The sequence below is a fragment of the Mustela lutreola genome, chromosome 15 (genome assembly GCF_030435805.1).
Source record: "Mustela lutreola isolate mMusLut2 chromosome 15, mMusLut2.pri, whole genome shotgun sequence".
Taxonomy (NCBI): domain Eukaryota; kingdom Metazoa; phylum Chordata; class Mammalia; order Carnivora; family Mustelidae; genus Mustela; species Mustela lutreola.
This window is the reverse complement of record NC_081304.1, coordinates 49,506,875-49,523,928: the sequence shown is the minus strand read 5'-3', so window position 1 is coordinate 49,523,928 and position 17,054 is coordinate 49,506,875. Positions and strand designations below refer to the sequence as shown.

The window sequence follows — 17,054 nt, the reverse complement described above, 5'->3', positions numbered from 1 at the left end:
AGCCACGAGAGATGGACAAATCTGGTCTACCATTGGGTACTGTAAATACAGTTTTCTTGGAACAGAGCCGTACTCCTTCATTTAAGTTTTGTTTGTGAATGCCTCCATGGGCCAATGATAGAGTTGAGCAGTGTAGCCTTCAAAGCCTAAAACATTCACTGTCTGGCTCTGTACAGAAAAAAATTGCCCACCCCAGCATAGGGGTTGCAGGCATAATAAAAGATGCCGATAGTTTTTAAGCACTTACTGTGTCTCAGGCATCATTCTGAACACGTCACGTATATTAATTTTTTCAGTCTTCATAGTAACCCTATGAAGTAGACACTATTTGTGGTAGCGAGTCTCAAAGATGGCCCCAGTGAACCACATCTCCTGGGATTCACGCCCTCGTGTGGTTTCCTCCCACAAGTCTGGGGCAATCTTATGCTGACTAATAGGACACAGACGTGATGGTGTACCAGTGCCAGGCTGAGTCTTGAAGATAACTGAGAGCTTCTACTTCTTCCCTCTTGGAACACTTTGGGGCACCCAGGGATGGCCCTGAAGACATGGGGAAAGACCTTGGGGGAGAGAGGAGGCTGGGAGACTAGAAGAGATGGGAGTGGCTCAGATGGCCTGGTTTGGGGTTTACACTCACTCCTCCAGGGGACCCAGCCTGGTCACCATCTGACTGCACTTGCGAGAAACACCTCCCAGGCAAGACCAGCAGAACTGCTCGCTGAGCCCAGGGAGCCCACAGAACCCTGACAGCCAATGAAATGGTTAAGCCACTAGTTCTGGGGTGGGTGGGCGTTGTGGGGTGGAAGAAGGTTAATGCAGCAACACCCACCTGGGACATGACCTCTACTGAGACTTGCCCAGGTCTGGCTGAGCTTCAAGGCTTTTCCTCTCCACTGTGCCCCCGAATGGACACTGGGATGCCCGCCCCCCCCACCGATTCTGATTAAATCAGAATATCTGGGGATGAAGGCTCAGAGTAGGTATTTTTTAAATCCTGCAGGATTTGAGAAACATGGCACCATCCACCGTTTCCAAAACTGACCTAGAGAAAAGAAAGGCCACACTTTAAAAAAACAGATTCCTGAGCTCCAACAGATACACTGCTTCAGAATTTCCATGGGAGGGCCCTGGTAAGCTGCAGAGTTAATGCGTTCCCCCAGGTAAATCTTATTATCAATGTTAGGAGAAAGGGGGAGAGAGGAGAGCTAGCTCCCAGGTTGGAAGCTGTTTGGCAGTTGTCTGTTGAGTTAAACCTGAAACCAGGGGTGCCTGGCTGGCTCAGTGGGTTAAAGCCTCTGCCTCTGGCTCAGGTCATGGGATCAAGCCTTGCATCTGGCTCTCTGCTCAGCAGGGAGCCTGCTTCCTCCTCCCTCTCTCTCTGCCTACTTGTGATCTCTCTCTGTCAAATAAAATTAAAAAAAATCTTTAAAAAAAAAACCAAAAACCTGAAACCAATCCACACAGCTATCTGTGTGGATTCTGTCCCCAACAGAAGTGAGCAGTTACATCTGCCGAAAGGCATGCACAGGATGTCCCTAAAAGCTTTCTTCATATTGTCCCCAACTGGAAACCTCCCCGGTGGCCATCCAGAAGAACATGGCTTCATGGACCATAGCAGAGCCACACAACAGACCACGGGGCAGCAGTGAGGAAGCCTGGAGGGCTGACACTTGCCACAACACCACAGCATGGGAGCATCTCCCAAACCTCCCGCTGAGGGTGAAAAAGCCAGACACAGACTGCACAGGTTCTATCAGTATTCAGTTCAAGGACAGACCAGCCTGACCTGTGGTGATAGGGTTCCAATAGTGGGTATTTCTGTGTTTGTGTTTGTGTGTGTGAGGGAGGTTCTAGAGCTTGATGGGGGAGAAGACTCTCTGTGTGTGTGTGTTCTGCTCCCTCCTAGGATGTCATGCACACAGCAGGACTAACCTGCCTTTGGGGCCCCCTCAAGAGGTCTTTGCTTGCTTGCTCCTTTGGTTATTGCTTCTTTGAGATGTACATTATACACTGAGATGTATACAACAAATTGAGCAAATCTTAAATGTACAGCCTGATCATTGTTTACACATTTACACTGAGTAATTGGCCTTGTGCAAAGTGCTCTTCTAGGCTCCTGGAAATGGAAGTCGAGGCTATATATGACACAGATCCTGTTTGCGTGGGTTTTATTTTATTTTTTTAAAGATTTTATTTATTTATTTGACAGACAGAGATCACAAGTAGGCAGAGAGGCAGGCAGAGAGAGAGAGAGGAGGAAGCAGTCTCCCCGCGGAGCAGAGAACCTAATGTGGGGCTCGATCCCAGGACCCTGGGATCATGACCTGAGCTGAAAGCAGAGGCTTTAACCCACTGAGCCACCCATGTGCCCCTTGCGTGGGTTTTATAACCCAGGATGGGATATGTGACAATACAAGACAGCAGAGTAAGTTTTCATTCATTCACTCGGTATGTGCTTTGTGAGCACCTACTATGTGATAGGTACTGAAGTTAGCCCAGGAAATGCAGCAGTGGCCAAGATCTGGCCCTGCCCTCATCGTGCTCAGAGTCTAGTCATAAAATTTTGGAGTGCAGCACAATGAATGGTTAAATACACTTATTTCAACTCTTAAATTTTTCCCAAAGTCATTCTGATCGGGCTTAGTTCAGGCCCCTACTGTCTCTACTTTCTAGGCTTAGAGTAGTTTCCTGGCCTGCTATGTTTCCAGTCCTCCACCTCTGACTCGGTCTCCAGGCCAACAGCCCCTACTTAAGTGCTCAATCTAAAAATTTCATTTAATGGTCCCTGTGCTAATTGCGTCAACCTGTGTGGGCTTGAATCCTTATTGAGAGGGTCTATATTGTGACCACAGCCACATTCTTCAAATGTCCTGAGCCTCATGTGTGCTTTCTGTAAAATGGATATAAAATAGTAATAACGAGAAACAAAACACCACCACCACCGCCTGTCTCCCTGAGGAGGCCGAGCTTTAATGTGTCACAAGAGGTATTCATAGAGCAGGTGCTAAACCTTGGGTCTCACTGTTTGCTACTCCTCTTTCCCTGCACGACCCAGTAATGTCGAGGTGCTTCTATGCATGGACACACCCTTTGCTTTCAAAGGCCCTGAGCTCGTGGTGCTTCTTCGGTCTGGAATGCCTTCCCTCTACCTTCTCCTAGCAGGGTCTTCTTCAGCTTGGGAACCAGCCCTGGCACTGCCTCCTCTAAGTACCCCTCCCATAAGCTGCATATGGAGCTGAGCGCCCTTGTCTGGATCCCCATAACACCCTGGAATGAATTTGTCTGTTTGCCTCCTGTTTCTGTTTGTCTCCACTTGCTCAAGTGTGAGCTCTTTCTGGGCAGGCCTGAATCAAAGGCTTCTTTATGCCCCCAGCCGGGGACCCTTCCTGATCAGGGCAGGTGCCGGATGTGTCCACTGACTTGAGCAGATCATGCCAAGCATTTTCTTAAGGGAAATGGCCTTTGAGTTGGCTTTGAGGCATGGATAGGACTTTAAAAACTTATTTTAAAACAAAGTATACATGCACACGATACCAAATCCAAGAGGAACAAAAAGGTTTACAGTGAAGATTAAAAGTAGGTCACCTCTCAACCACCCAGCACCCCTCCTCAGAGGCCATGGTTGGTATCAGTTTCTGAGTACTCTGTGCAGGCAAGAATGGTCTGTCTCCTCTGCTACATATGCACTTTTTTATTTTGCAAAAACTTAAACCAACAGAAAAGTTATAAGAACAGTGTAATAAACACTCTTTGCCTGGATTCACCAATTAACATCTGGCCACATCATGCAAAATATTTCACAAGTATTATATCATGTAATGCTCACAACAACCATATAATCATGCCAATTTTGTAGATGAGGTAACTGAGGCAGCAGGCAGGTGAAGGACTTGCCCAAGGCCACAGAGCTAGCAGGGGTGGAGCTGGGCTTCCCCCTTAGGCTGCCACAGGACTTTGATCCACCTTCTTTCAGCTTGCTTTGGAGGAAAGCATTTTCTCACACTAAGTTGAAATCTACCTCCCTGGGATATTCACCAGATGATCAGTGGAAAAGTACACAGCTCTGGAAGCATTTGCTCCTTCTCCTAAAACCTTCCCATTCTCTAAGCAACAGCTGCTGTCGCTGCTGTTAACACATGCTTCAATGTCACCTCTTCTGTGAGGGCTGAGTTAGCTCACCCCACTGTTTAAAAACTCCCGTGGTCTACTCCTGGCTGCCAGCAGAGTGACATTTACGCTCCGGAGCTTGGAATCCAAGGCCCTGGGAGATCTGGCCCCATGAATCCCTATGACCTCCTTTATCCTGCTCCTTCTTCTTCTAATCTCCACCTCCAGCCCGTGGCAACCTCTCATCATATGCTTAGGTTTCCCCTCCTCCTTGAAGCCACCCCTAATTTCCCCAGGAAGTGCATTTTCCCCTTTCTGGGCTCCTGAATCTTCTGCCTGTATGTCCTTTACAGTCTTCTCCAGGCGGTTTTTTGACCATGAGACTGGACGGCAGAGGACTGGATTGACATTTCGGCCCCTCCTGCACAAATTACTTCAGGAGTGTGAGCCTTCATTTCCTCAAACACATAATGGGGGAAAGAATGCCTAGCTCAGTACCTGGCATTAAGTCAGCCTTCACTAATCTCCCATAATAGAAGTGACAGCTCTTCAAGGCTGACTTCTCTTAGTCATCCCTTGAAACTCTACCTCTTATTTCTTAACTTTTCTGAGCCTCAGTTTCCTCATATGTAAAATGAGGATGATGATGGAGAGGCTGTGAAACTTTAACGAGCTGATGAATATCAAGCTCTCGGAACAGTATCTAGTCCCTATTAATAATGCTATGACCACTGCCTCGCGGGGGCTGAGGGCGGGGCTGGCACACAGTAGGTGCTAAGTGAATCCGCTCAGAGCTGGGCTCAGGTGTCCGGACAATGCGCAGGAAGGCAAGGTTGGGAGCCAGAGGTTTGTAGAGCCAGCCTGCAGGTCGGCTCCGCCCCCTCCCTCACGGGCCCCCGCCCCAGCCCCTGCAGCTGTCAGGACCCAGCCAGCTTCGGCGCCAGTCCACCAAACCTGAATGTCCCATCCCGGCGCCCCCACCTTCTTTCGCCTACACAAGTTACCTTGCGCCCGGCTGCCCTTTGTCCCCGCCCCCGATTTCCATTGGTCAAAGGTTTCCTTTGTTAGCCGGAGCGCGCCCCTCCCATTGGCCGGAAGGGCTGCCGATCGCGCGGAGGGCGCGGCCCCGCCCTGCGCGCTGCCCCTATCGCTCCCTCCTCCCCCGCCCGCCTGCCCGCCCGCGCGCCCGCCCGCCCCGCCCCGCCCCGGGAGTGCGCGAGGCGCTCCGCTACCATTTGCTGCGGCCGCTGGGCGCCGAGGGCAGCGGTGGCGGCGCGGACGGACCCCGGGGACCGGCAGCGACCCGGCGCCTGAGAACCGGGTCGGAGCGCGGGGAGGCAGCGGGCCCGGGAGGCCGCGTCCATGGGCCCGCGGCGGCCGGTCGGCGGCTGTGCTGGCGGGCGGCGGGGACCGCGCGCTGTGTGAGGGCCCGGGCGCGGGGCTCGGCGCCGAGGTGCCCCGGCGCGCCGTGCAGCGCCGCTCCGTCGTGCGAGGAGAGGCCCGGCCCGCATCCCGGCGTCCGTGAGGCCGCCCTGACCGCCGGGGGCGCGCTCCGGCCGCGGCCGGGCCTGCGTCCGCGGCCCGGCTGTGAGGCGGCCGGCCGGCGGGGGCATGCCGCGGCGTCCGCGCTGAGCCCGGCTTGAGCCCGCCCCGGGCCTGCCGTGCATGGTGCCGCCGCCCGCCCGCCAGCCGCCGTCCGCCGTCCGCCGCGGAGCGCGCGCCGGGCCGGGCCGGGCCGCCGGGCCTGTGCCGCTGCCGCGCCGACCATGTCGGCGGCCAAGGAGAACCCGTGCAGGAAATTCCAGGCCAACATCTTCAACAAGAGCAAGTGTCAGAACTGCTTTAAGCCCCGCGAATCGCATCTCCTCAACGACGAGGACTTGACGCAGGTGAGCGGGCGGGGGTCCTGGGGCCGATCGGGAGGTGGAGACCCGGGTCCCGGGCCGGGCGGCCCCCGACCCCCGGCGGCCCCCTCGGGCTGGAAGTTTCCCGGCGCGCAGTCGCCCCGCTAGGTGTTGCAAGCCGTCGTCCGAGTAGGGCAAGAGTGCCTCTCCCGGGGCGCTGGCCGCGTCCCCCCAGTTCTGACGCCCGTGAGACCACCGTCCTGCTGTGGAGAGGAGAGCGGACGTTATCCAGTTCCCCAGGCGGGCGGGGGTGGGGGTGCCTCTGAAGGCTCCCAGGGAAAATAAAAACGGAGCAGAAAAAATGTACGTGAGTCCTGGGGAGGGTAGTGAGGATGGAGATGGGGGGGGGGGGAGCGGGAAGTGTATTGATAGAGCCGGGACAAAGGGAAAATCCTCAAGTATGCCGAAAAATAACATCCTTTCCCGTTCCCATAGCCCTACCGTGTGATTCATGCTTTTTGGGTGACTCAAAAATGCCTGGTTTTTCTTAGGAGGAACAAAGCGCTTGGGGATTGCTTGCTGCTTCGCAGTAGCCCCCCATAGAGTCCGTTTTAGGACCCGACTTAGACTTGTCCACCCAGAATGGCCAAGGGAGCAGGATTGTCTGGGTGGACTGTGGGCTTCCCTCTGGACAGACCCGGCGGGCCTTTTCCAAATCATTGTCACTGTCAGTGATGGGAGAGGGGAATGGTCCTGAAGTGGGGGGAGGAGGGTCTTGCTCTTGAACTTAACCTGGAGGCCTTTTTGTTGCTGGGAGAGATGGGGGCTGTTCTCCCCACCCTTTCTCCCAGCTCTCTGGTCGCTTGGTAAGGAATAAGGAGACCTGCGGGCCTTTGGGAAAGTGTGTTCACTTCTCCTGGCCTTATCTGTCATATGAGCACTTTGGACTAGTTTAGTGGCTCCCAAACCTGCATCAGAGTCACAGGCTAAAAATACAGAGTCCTGGGGCCCCATTCCTGGAGTGATACAGGAGATGAAGGAATTTATATTGTTAACAGCTCCCTAAGAAGTTGGACTGCAGTCCCCACTGCCCTTTGGGAACCTCTGTACTGGTTGCTCCCTGAGCCCCCAGTATTCCAGAGAATCCTCAGGATCCCAAGGATTATCTGGAACACTTGCAGGCCCTTGGGCTATGCTGATTCCTTGGATTTCCTGAACAAGCCTTGTCTACCACCACTTGGGATGTGTCTGTGGCCCCTCTTTTCCTCTCCCCCAGTCTCAGTCTTCTTCAGAGCGTGGTTGCCCCCCCACCCCATGCCATGAGACCAGGGGAGCTCCCTTCACATTCCAGTCCAGTGTGACCTAGTTGTGGCCACTCCTTTTGCAGAAGAACCCCTTAGATGGAAAACATTGCTTTGAACTGTAGGCCCCGCTGTTTTTAATGCTACTTAAGTACAGGATTTGAATTGTTTACATGGCAGACCAGAGTAGGTTGGCAGGGCAGGGGTTATGGCACGAGACATGGTGTCTTTCCCTGAGACCCAAGAAAAAAAACTCCTTTCATCTAAAACCAAAAGCTTAACCGAACACTTGAGGCTACAGTCACAGATTTTTGGGATGAAGGACCAGGTCAGTTTGGGAAGAGTAGAACTTAAAGTGTTCTGGGTTGGGCTTTTCAGGGACACTCTCTCTGTTCAACTGGATGCCTTGGGGTGGGGGGCAGTTTATGTGGTGATGAGGGCCTTGGACCAGGAGTCAGGAGGTCTTTTGTCTTCACTGTCACTTTCAGCTGTGTGACCTTGAGTAAGTTGCTTTCCCTTTATATAGTTTCTTTTCCTTTTCTGGTTTACCTCTCTCACCCTTTGAAAAGCAAGGACTGGTATCTTATTAAACTTTTCTCTTACAATTTAACAAACAAACAAAATCACCCACAGAATGGTAAACTTGGATATAGGAAGTTTATGGGCTTGGCAAGCGTTGTTCTGAGTTTCCTGGTTATTCCAGGCAACTGCTAAAATTGGTAGATTGGATATTTACACCTCATAAGAACCGTTTTCTGATTCTTAGGCTTAGATAAACAAATGGCATCTCCATATTTGAGTCGGATCTGTTAAATTTTCTTTAAAAAAATCTGTTGATTATTAATTGGATCAAGAGAGTGTTGCAGATTTAAAGCACTTTACTCTTCAACTTTATTCACATTTGAATTGTGGATTTTAAACAGGCTTGAGTCCTTCAGGGCACAACTGGGATGGTAGTTTCTGAAATAATGAGTGGGGTTATTTGTGCTGGGAGAGATTAGGCCAGCCCTCTACCTCCTGGGATCTTTCAGGAAGAAACTGCTCTTGAAAAGAGAAGGAGGGAGACTCAGGGCTGTTGCCAACAGCTTTAGCTGCTGCTCTCTGCATCCGGCCTCCCCCAGCCTTACTCTTCATCCTCTGGCTCCATTAGAAAACCTCAGCCAATTGGTTCCCATCACTCTCCCCCAAGGCCCTGCTTCCTGCTACCCCTCCCTGCCCTGAGCTTATTTTAGCCCTTCAAGGCTGGAAGATAGATCAGCAATCATTGAGGCCACCCCCTCTTTAAGGCGTGTATCCTTCAGTCCTGTGCATTTCTCTACATGCGTATGGACTCGAATACACAGTTAAAACCTTTACTTAACCCAAACTATATTTGTATTTGCTCTGCAGCATATTTTTTTCCTGCTTAATGATATGTCTTACAGCTCTTTTCATGGTGCGACATATACGTATTCCAAATAGTGCCATCGGGGATGTACCATTTAACCATTCCCTTATTGATGGACAGCAAGGTTACTTCTGGGTACTGCTGTTACAAACAGCGAATGCTTCAGCGAACAGTTTTCTAAATGCTTTTGGGTGAGTGTGTGCGTGCACAAATGCAAGTATTTCTCTGGGGGCAGATAGTTAAAAATAGAATGGCTGGGTTAACATTAAGCACATTGAATTTTTTTTTACAGATATCACTAAATTGCCTTCCAAAAAAGGCTGTGTCATAGCATTGCCAGGATTGGATATTATCAGATGATTTAATTCTTTAATAATTTTCCTAATTACCAATGAGGCTAAGCCTCTTTTTACAATATTTATGGTATATGTTTTGTTTCTTGTGTGGACTGCCCATTCATACTGTGTGCCTGTTTTTCTGTTGGGTTAATTTCTTTCGCCCCCGCCCTGACTCCAGCTGGTCTGTAGGAGCTTTCCGTCTACACTCTAGGTCAGGCGTCCACCAACTTTCTCCCTAAAAGGCCAGATAGTAAATATTTCAGCCATGTGGGCCATATGATCTTTGTGGCAGCTACACAACTTTGCCATTGTAGCATAAAAGCCATCGTGCAAAGCCACTTTAGACAATACGTAAACTTATGAGTGTAGCTGTTTTTGAGAAAACCGTATTTACAGAGTTACAGAGACAGGCAGCTGGTAGGGTTCGGCCTGTATGCTCCAGTTTGCCGACCCCTGCTCTAGATCTCAATCTGAACCTGTCCTATATTGTGCATAGTTTCTCCCACGGTGTCCATTCTAATGTTATGTATGGTCATTTCTTTTTCATATGGTAGTTTTAAAAAAGAATGCAGTTAAATTTCCATGTTTCTTTTTTAGTTTGTAGTTTTAATCTAAAGCTTATGAAGGTGTTTTTTTCAAGATTATAAACTATTCCCTCACTTTTGTAATTCCCTTGTAGTTCTTTTTATGCTTAACTTTCTAACGCATCAGAGTTTTGTCTTAGAAAAATAATTTTGGCATAAAACTAGAAGCTGTAAGATAGTCCAGGTAAATGATAGTAAAGGTCTTCTCCAGGTCACTGTCGGCCAGGATGGAAGGAGTCATGAGACACTAAGGACAGGGTATTGGTGGTTGCTTGGAGGTGGGGATTGAGGAGACCTGGGTACCTTCAGCAAAGACTGAGAATAACAGATAAGGAGTAGGTTTATGGAGTGGGGAGGAGACAAAATTAATACAGTGACTTTGACCCCGTGGAGTTGGAGGTTTAGTTTGGTCCTTAGGTGGAATCACTGGCTCAGGCAAGCAGGTGGTTAGAGCTAGGTGGGGGGTGTGGGCGCGGTAGGAATTCTGAAGTCATGGGAGTCAGTGTAGTCAGTCACTCAGGAGGCCACATAGAGTGAAATGAGGGGGAGCAGATGGGGAAGGGAGGTGAATCAGGGGTTGGCAGTCAGTGGGAGCAGGTCTGGAGCCCAGGGTCTTTGGCTCCCAGGTCCTCATCCCATCTCCAGGGTGGGCTTCTGCGGTCCGTGGTGGGAATTGCTCCCGTGATACGTCCTCCTCCTGCCAACTTATAGGACTTTAGATATGTCTTTTGTGGAAGGAGTCACTGCATCTGAACTTAAGTTCTAGTTCCTTCTACTGCTATTCTGTTGTGGGATCTTGGCTGGGTTGTTCTCTCTCCTCAGGCCTTGATTTTCCCATCTGAAGAATGAGGAGTTTGGTCTTGGTTTCTGCAGGGCTCTTCTAGTCTTCCTGCATCTCCTCTCAGACCTCTCGGTCTAATTGTGCCCCTGGCTGTGCGGCTCTCCACTGCTAGGGCTGCTTGGGGTCTTGGGGTGAGAGTCCCAGGCACAGAGGTGGGTGGGTCAGGACTTGGTTTCTGTGAATCATTTCATCGACTTTCCCTTTACTTTCCCTGTGACCCTCTTAGAAGGTCTAGGGCGTGGAAGTTCTTTACTTCACTTGACATTTATCCCATAAGCAGTGGGCAGATTTCATGCCCACCCCTTTGAGATTTATAATTTATGTGCACATTGGTGGATGGTTTGGCAGGGGCTATGTCAGAAATCCCAGACCTTACAAACGGCCAACAAGCACAGGAAAAGATGGTCAGTATCATTTGTCATTAGGGAAGTGCAGATAAAGATGAGGGTGAGTTATTTACTTCACACCCTCTAGAAGGGTTGTTTTAAAAAAGGGAAGGTCGTAAGTGTTGATGTGGATGTGGAGAAATTAGAACCCTCACACATTGCTCATGGGAATGGAAAATGGTGCAGCCACTGTGGAAAACAGTTTGGCATTTCTTCAAAAGAATTACCATATGACCCAGTAATTCCACTCCTAATGTATATCCAAAATAATTGGGAACAAGTATTCAAACAAGCATATTTGTGCATGTTTGTAATAGTACTATTCATAATAGCCAAAAGGTAGCAGCAACCCAAATAGCCATCAGTGGATGAATGAATAAACAGACTGTGGTATATCCATATCACAGAATACTCACTTAGAAAAAGAGGAATGAAGTACCAACCATCCTACAATATGACGGAACCTCAGACACGTGTTAAGTGAAAGAATCAGGCACGGAGATGACGCATTGTACGGTTGCATTTATGTGAAATGTCCAGAATAGGTAGAGCCATGGAAATGGAAGGCAGATTAGTGATTACCAGGGTTTTTAGGGGTACGGGAGAAGTTCCTGCAAATGAGATCGGGGTTTTCTTTGAGGGGGTGATGAGATGTCTAAAAACTAGGTAGAGAAGCTAGTTGTGTAACACTGTGAATGTACTAACCATCATTGACTTGTTCACTTTAAAATGGTTAATTTTATGCCATGGGACTCCTACCTCAATTTTTAAAAATGAGTGTGCAAGAATCACTCACACACGTACGCATCCCAAAACTGCCCTCTGCTCCTGGTGCCATTAGAGTGAATATCTGATTGTTTTTACAGTCTAGACCAGGGGATTGACCAGTTCTTTCTTAAAGGGCCAGATCGTAAAAGCTTTAGGGTTTGTAGGCCAAAATCCAGGAGTTCGTGAAGGTACTTACATAATCATGTAGAAACATAAAAACTGTCCTTGCTTTTAGGACCTTAAAAAAAAAAATCCTGGGGCTAGATTTGGCCTATGGGTTAGACCAGCCCTGTACAATAGGACTATAACGTGACCCACATATGTAATTAAAAATTACCTACTTGCTACATTAGAAAAGTAAAAAGAAATAGATGAAATAAGTTTTAATTATATCTTGTTCAACCTCACATATCCAAAATACCATTTCAACATGTAAAGAAGTTACTCTTTTACCTTTACGGCACCTTTCGTTTCAGGCTGTCTGGCCACTCTCTGGGAGCTCAGGACCCACCGTGTGGGACAGGGTTGCTCCAGCTGCAGCAGCCTGGCCCACCGAGGGGCCTTTGAGACCCTCGTGGGGGGAGTGCTGAGTGGAAAGGCTGTGCTTGAGGGTTTTTCCTCCCTCTTGGGGGTGTCGTGCAGACAGCCTGTGTTCTGAGGATTCCCGGAATGGTTCTCTCCTGCTGTTATTCCTGTTTGTGTCCTCTGCTTGGTGTCTCTTGCCAACTTTTGGGACTTCTTTCTTTGAACGTCACATCTTGCGGACTCCTTTTAGTGGCACTTGAGGGCTCTGTGGCTCTGATCCCCACTCCCCTTCTAGAAGGAGGAGGAAGGAGGGTGCGGGCAGAGCCTGTCCTGGAGGGAGCCAGTGAGAGCTTGGGGGGGCAGGCTGGCGTGCCCCCTCCAGGCACGTTGCTGGCTGCGGTGACTGCATTCTGACACAGCCCTTTGTGTTTGGGAGTGTTTTGCAGCTGTATTCGAGCTGCTTTTTTTCCCTGTGTTCTAGCCTGCTACTTGACCTTTCTTTCCGAGTTCTTTTTCCTTTGCCACACAGAAGGACTACAATCGAAGACCTATGTTCTATTCTTGGCACAGACATGTAGGGTGACCCAGGAAGGTCACTTATGTTCTCTGAGTCTTGGTTTTCCACCTATAAAGCTGGTGCCCCCATTCTGTTTACAGGGAGTGGTCTACTAATGGAATGGATGGAAGGTGCTGGCTAGGCCTGTGGAGGTTACTAAACCCCCTTTGTGGTAATTAATATTCCAGGAAGCGCGCTGATGGCCTGTCGTGTGGGGAATAGCCTTTGTTTGGGCTGTTTCCTGATTACTAGAACCCTGATGCTGTTTAGCCGAAATAAAGAAATTTGACTGGGAATGTTTATCTTTAAATTGTTCCCAAGCTGCCATTTAGTCTTGAAAGAAAGAAGAGAGCCTTGCAACCAGGGAAAAGAGACGAGAAAGAGGTAGCATCCTACTGCCAACATCCTCAGACTGGGGGGGAAGGAGGCACAAGAGCCAGTGAAGAGCCCTGGCTGCTAATTTAGAAGCATTTAACCTGAGAAAACCGGCTTTTCCTTTATGCTTGGCTATTCACACTCCAGGCCTCCCTTTCCCATTTGAAATGCCACAATTGGACCAGGTCAGTAGTTTTCAGACTTGAACTAAATCATTTAGCCTTCCCTTGAAGAATGTTGAAATGCCATGTCTGAAACTGAAAAAGTGACACCGTTCTGGGTAACATGAGGTTGGAGCCTGGAACTTGGCCTCTCAGCCACCTCTGCTTTCTGCCCATGGGACTCCCAGTCATCTCTGAAGGCCAGGGGGACAGGTTTGAAACCTGCCTGAGACTTTGTGGTTCCTCCAGTTTTAGCAGTGTAGAGTTCTGTGAGACGATCCGAGGACGATTTCCCGGCTGCCCTGGCATGGAAGCCCTGAGTGCCCAGCCCCACCGCTCCCTTTATATTATCACTTCCTTTGGGGGCAAGAGAGCCAGTGGGTTGATTCGCTGGCATTTTGTCTCTGGAGACTGGAACCGGAATCTTCCAAACCACTTGCTGGTTTTCTCCATCAGGGTCATCCTAGTTCACATGAAACCACAGCCTGCTTTTTTGCCTGGAGCCTGTAACCCTTCCAGCGCCTTTCTGCCCTCATGCTCAGCGTGGCGTCTGCACCCTGTGCTGGGTGGTGGCTTGCCCCATCTCTGGGGCAGCTTGCAGCAAGAGTGAGCAGATGGGCGCGTCGAATCCTCCGGAGCCTCCATTGTGCTGCGTCACGTGCTGTGTGCCGTGATCTGTCTCGTTCTGCTCTTGGCAGCTGGGGAGGGCTGGTGGCAGCATGGGCCCTGTAGTAAGGGGTGGTGGAGGTTCAGGGAGCTGGGACTGCCTGTCCGAGGTCACTGATTTGCCCAGCGGTGGGGCTGGGACTAGAACCTAGTTCCATACCGTTCCGTGCCGGCCTTTGTGAGACCGGAAGTCTGTCTTCCCTCCTCTTGGAAAGGCAGCTGGGACTTGTTCACCTAGTACTGTTACTGTAGGAGGCTGGGCTATTGCAAACAAAATCAAAGCTGTGTAATGGACGTCTGCTTCCTAGCCCTGGGAGGAGGGGCCTGCAGGGCTGGGTGATACCCCTCCCAGTAATTAAGCAGGTGAGGGGTTGTCCTCAATTAACAGATGGAGCCGCTGAGACCCAGTTCAGTGACCTGCCTCGGTCACAGGAAGGCCAATGCGGGTTTTTCCAAAATTCTCTTTGACCTCCCTGTGTCTGATAAATTGAAAGTGTTAACCTTTGCTATCAGAAACAGGGCCTTGCCCTGAGAATGGATTCCTTAGTAGCAGGGGTGCATGGGGGTATATGTGGGGATGGTAGTGGGGCAGGACATTTCACAGGTCATCTTGTAGGCCCTAAAATCTAAAATCTTCTCAGCCTTAGGGGCCCCATGTCCCTCAACAGACTACTGGTCTTTGGCAGTGACCACACCTTTGGCACAGCCCTAAACAGGAAGCACTGCTTTTCCCCTAAGGAATTCAGAATCAGGAAGTAATTGTGTCCTTGATCTCTGTAGGTCCTAAAGCACTGCTTTTATCAGACGGACCAGGGAGGCTGTATGGCACCCCTTCTGACAGTGTCTTACCTCCGAACGGTCCTGGCCAGTAGCTAAAGGGGCCAAAGGACGGGGGAGCAACTTCTGGGAGTCCCAGTTGAACCAGAGAAAGAGTCCACATCTCTTGGGTCTCCAGGTGCCACATCCAGAGCTTCTCTGCTCTGGGGTTGGTGAGTGACCTGGGGTGTGGGGAGCCTCAGGACTCAGTGGGATTGGGGCGTTCATTTGTCTTCCACTTGGGGACCTGCTCTGACCTAGAAATCTGACACAGTCCCACTTTTCACTTCATGTGCTCATGTAAGGGAATGGAATGGTCGACACCGGGGGCTTTCAGCTCGGATTTGGGTTCACATCCTGGCTCTGTTTTTATGCTGATGGAGCAGGTCACTTAAGAGTTTCAGCGTCTGTGTCCCTCTTCTGGAAACTGGGGACTATAAAATGCCCGTGTCGTGGGTGCCTGTGATGGTGGCGAAGATGGTGCAGGAATGGCGGATGCCGGATCTGTATATGGTGGGCCACCTGGGGGGCGCTCAGGAATTGGGGTTCGTTTTCCCCAACATAGGGCGCCCCCTCCCTGGTTCTGTGGGACAGCTGAGCCCCTAGCTCCATTTCTTGTCTACCTCCACACCCACAGAACAAAAGCCCAGGCTGCCTCCTCTCCTGCTGAGCTGCTTGGCCCCGCCCTAGCAACTTCCTCACTGTAGCCCCTTGGGATCAGAAAGGCCATGGTCGGTTTGACTTTCAGAACATGTTTAAGTATAAAGATTGAACTATATTTTTGTGTTTGGGTTTTTTAAAAAATAAGATGAAACTGGTTTTAAGAATTTGAAGAGGATCTGAAGTGAAGAGGCCAGATGCCATTAGCCTACGACTTACCCTTAGAGGCCGTGGGCTGCTCCAGAGGGCAGTGGTCGGCACAGCAGCCACCTCTGAGCCCCTGCCAAGCTCCAAGAAGTACCTAGTGCAGGTCCTGTGAATGGCAGTGGCAGATCCTGATTCCAGAAGTCACTTTGCACGGAAGTGTCTGAGTTGTCATCAGTAAAGTAGGAGAGGATTAAGAGAAGGCACTGTCCTGCTCGTCCCTGCAACAGTTGTCTGGGAACCAAAGTCCTGGTGCCCTGGGCCTGGTGAAACAGCTGGAGGGTAGAGGGCAGCACAGGTCTTGTCCCAAACTGATGGGCAGGTGGGTGGGAGATGTGGCTGGGGCATGTCCTGACCCTTTGGTCCCCCAAGTTGATTCATTCACCTCAGCCAGCAGGTTCCTCCTTCCAGTCTCCCCGCTTATCCCCAGACTTTACAGGTCCCACATGCTTCCAGGGAGGGGAGCCTTTCGCCAAGGAGACCGATGTCTAGGGTCTAAACAGGTAGAAGTGGTTCCTAGCTAAAGCCTGCAGACAGCTCTTGAAACAGGCAGATGCCATCTCCGCTAACAGCCTGCTGACTCTTTGTCCCCGTTTCCTGCCTCGAAACCCACTGCCTGTGAGCTTAAGGGTCCTTTTCGGGGGATCTGGACCAGCTAGGGTGGTCATGCAGCCTCCTGTGATGTGGAGGTTTTCCTATTCTTAAATCGAAGGTGAAGGAGCCATTGAGGTGTACTCAGGGATTGTTTATTGTGGCGGCATTTGTAGCTAGCAGTAATTGCCGCTGTTAACTCATTTACATTCACAGTGGCCTTATGAGGTGGAGAGATAAGAAACCTGAGCTGTGAAGTGGCACTGTAGCTTGCCCAAGGGCAGTACTGTAAGTGGAAGAGCTGGATGCAAACCCAGTCTGACACAAGTTCTCCTCCTCCCACTCTTTTGCGTCCTGTCCTGAGTGTGGCAGGTGGGCCTCCCGAACTTTAGATTTCTGGCTGTGTGTGGCCCTCTTGTCCAGGAGCCAGGGGCTGTCCTGCGGGAAGGGTGAGTTTGTGCTGGGAAGGGTGGGGCGAGAGGACGAGGCCTGAACTGAACTGAAGCTTTCCTGTCTCTTTTTTCCTTCCCATGGCACCTTCCCATCCTACCTGTTTCTTAATGGGAGGCACTGCTTTTTGAGGGAGAGGGTGAGACTTTTTCCTACAAAGCTTTCTTGCGAAGCCCCAGAAATGTGTCCCCACGCATTCTCTAGCATTCCTCCCTTTGCCACGAATGGCGTCATGTTCCAAAAATCCCGCGGCCATGGGCTCCTTGTCAAGACCAAACAGGGAAGAGACTTTTTTAAAATGTCACTTTCGCCCTCTTCCTCCAGCTGTTGCAGCCCCGGGAGGAGCCCTGTGCATAGTTTGGGCTTGCAGGGCGTGTGTGTGTTTGTGTGTGCACAGGGGGGGTGCATGGGCGGCTGAGCAGGGAAGTGTGGGGGGGAGGGTGGAGAGCAGGCCATCAGCTGTGTGCCCTCACCCTCTCTGTGCCTGGGATCTA

At 50.6% G+C, this 17,054-nt stretch overlaps 1 protein-coding gene across 7 annotated transcripts in view; it reads left to right on the top strand.

The window, feature by feature from the left end:
- Window positions 1-5,312: 5,312 nt before the first annotated feature.
- The window catches only part of MPRIP (myosin phosphatase Rho interacting protein), a 147,996-nt gene continuing 136,254 nt past the window's right edge, over window positions 5,313-17,054 (top strand). For 2 of the 7 annotated variants that reach the window (XM_059148721.1, XM_059148717.1), the window contains exon 1: window positions 5,313-5,996. In XM_059148721.1, coding sequence (XP_059004704.1) covers window positions 5,874-5,996 — 123 coding nt within the window. In that variant the 5' untranslated portion in view covers window positions 5,313-5,873. The remainder of the gene's footprint in view (window positions 5,997-17,054) is intronic. The other 5 variants (XM_059148718.1, XM_059148720.1, XM_059148723.1 and 2 more) reach the window with 3 other exon arrangements.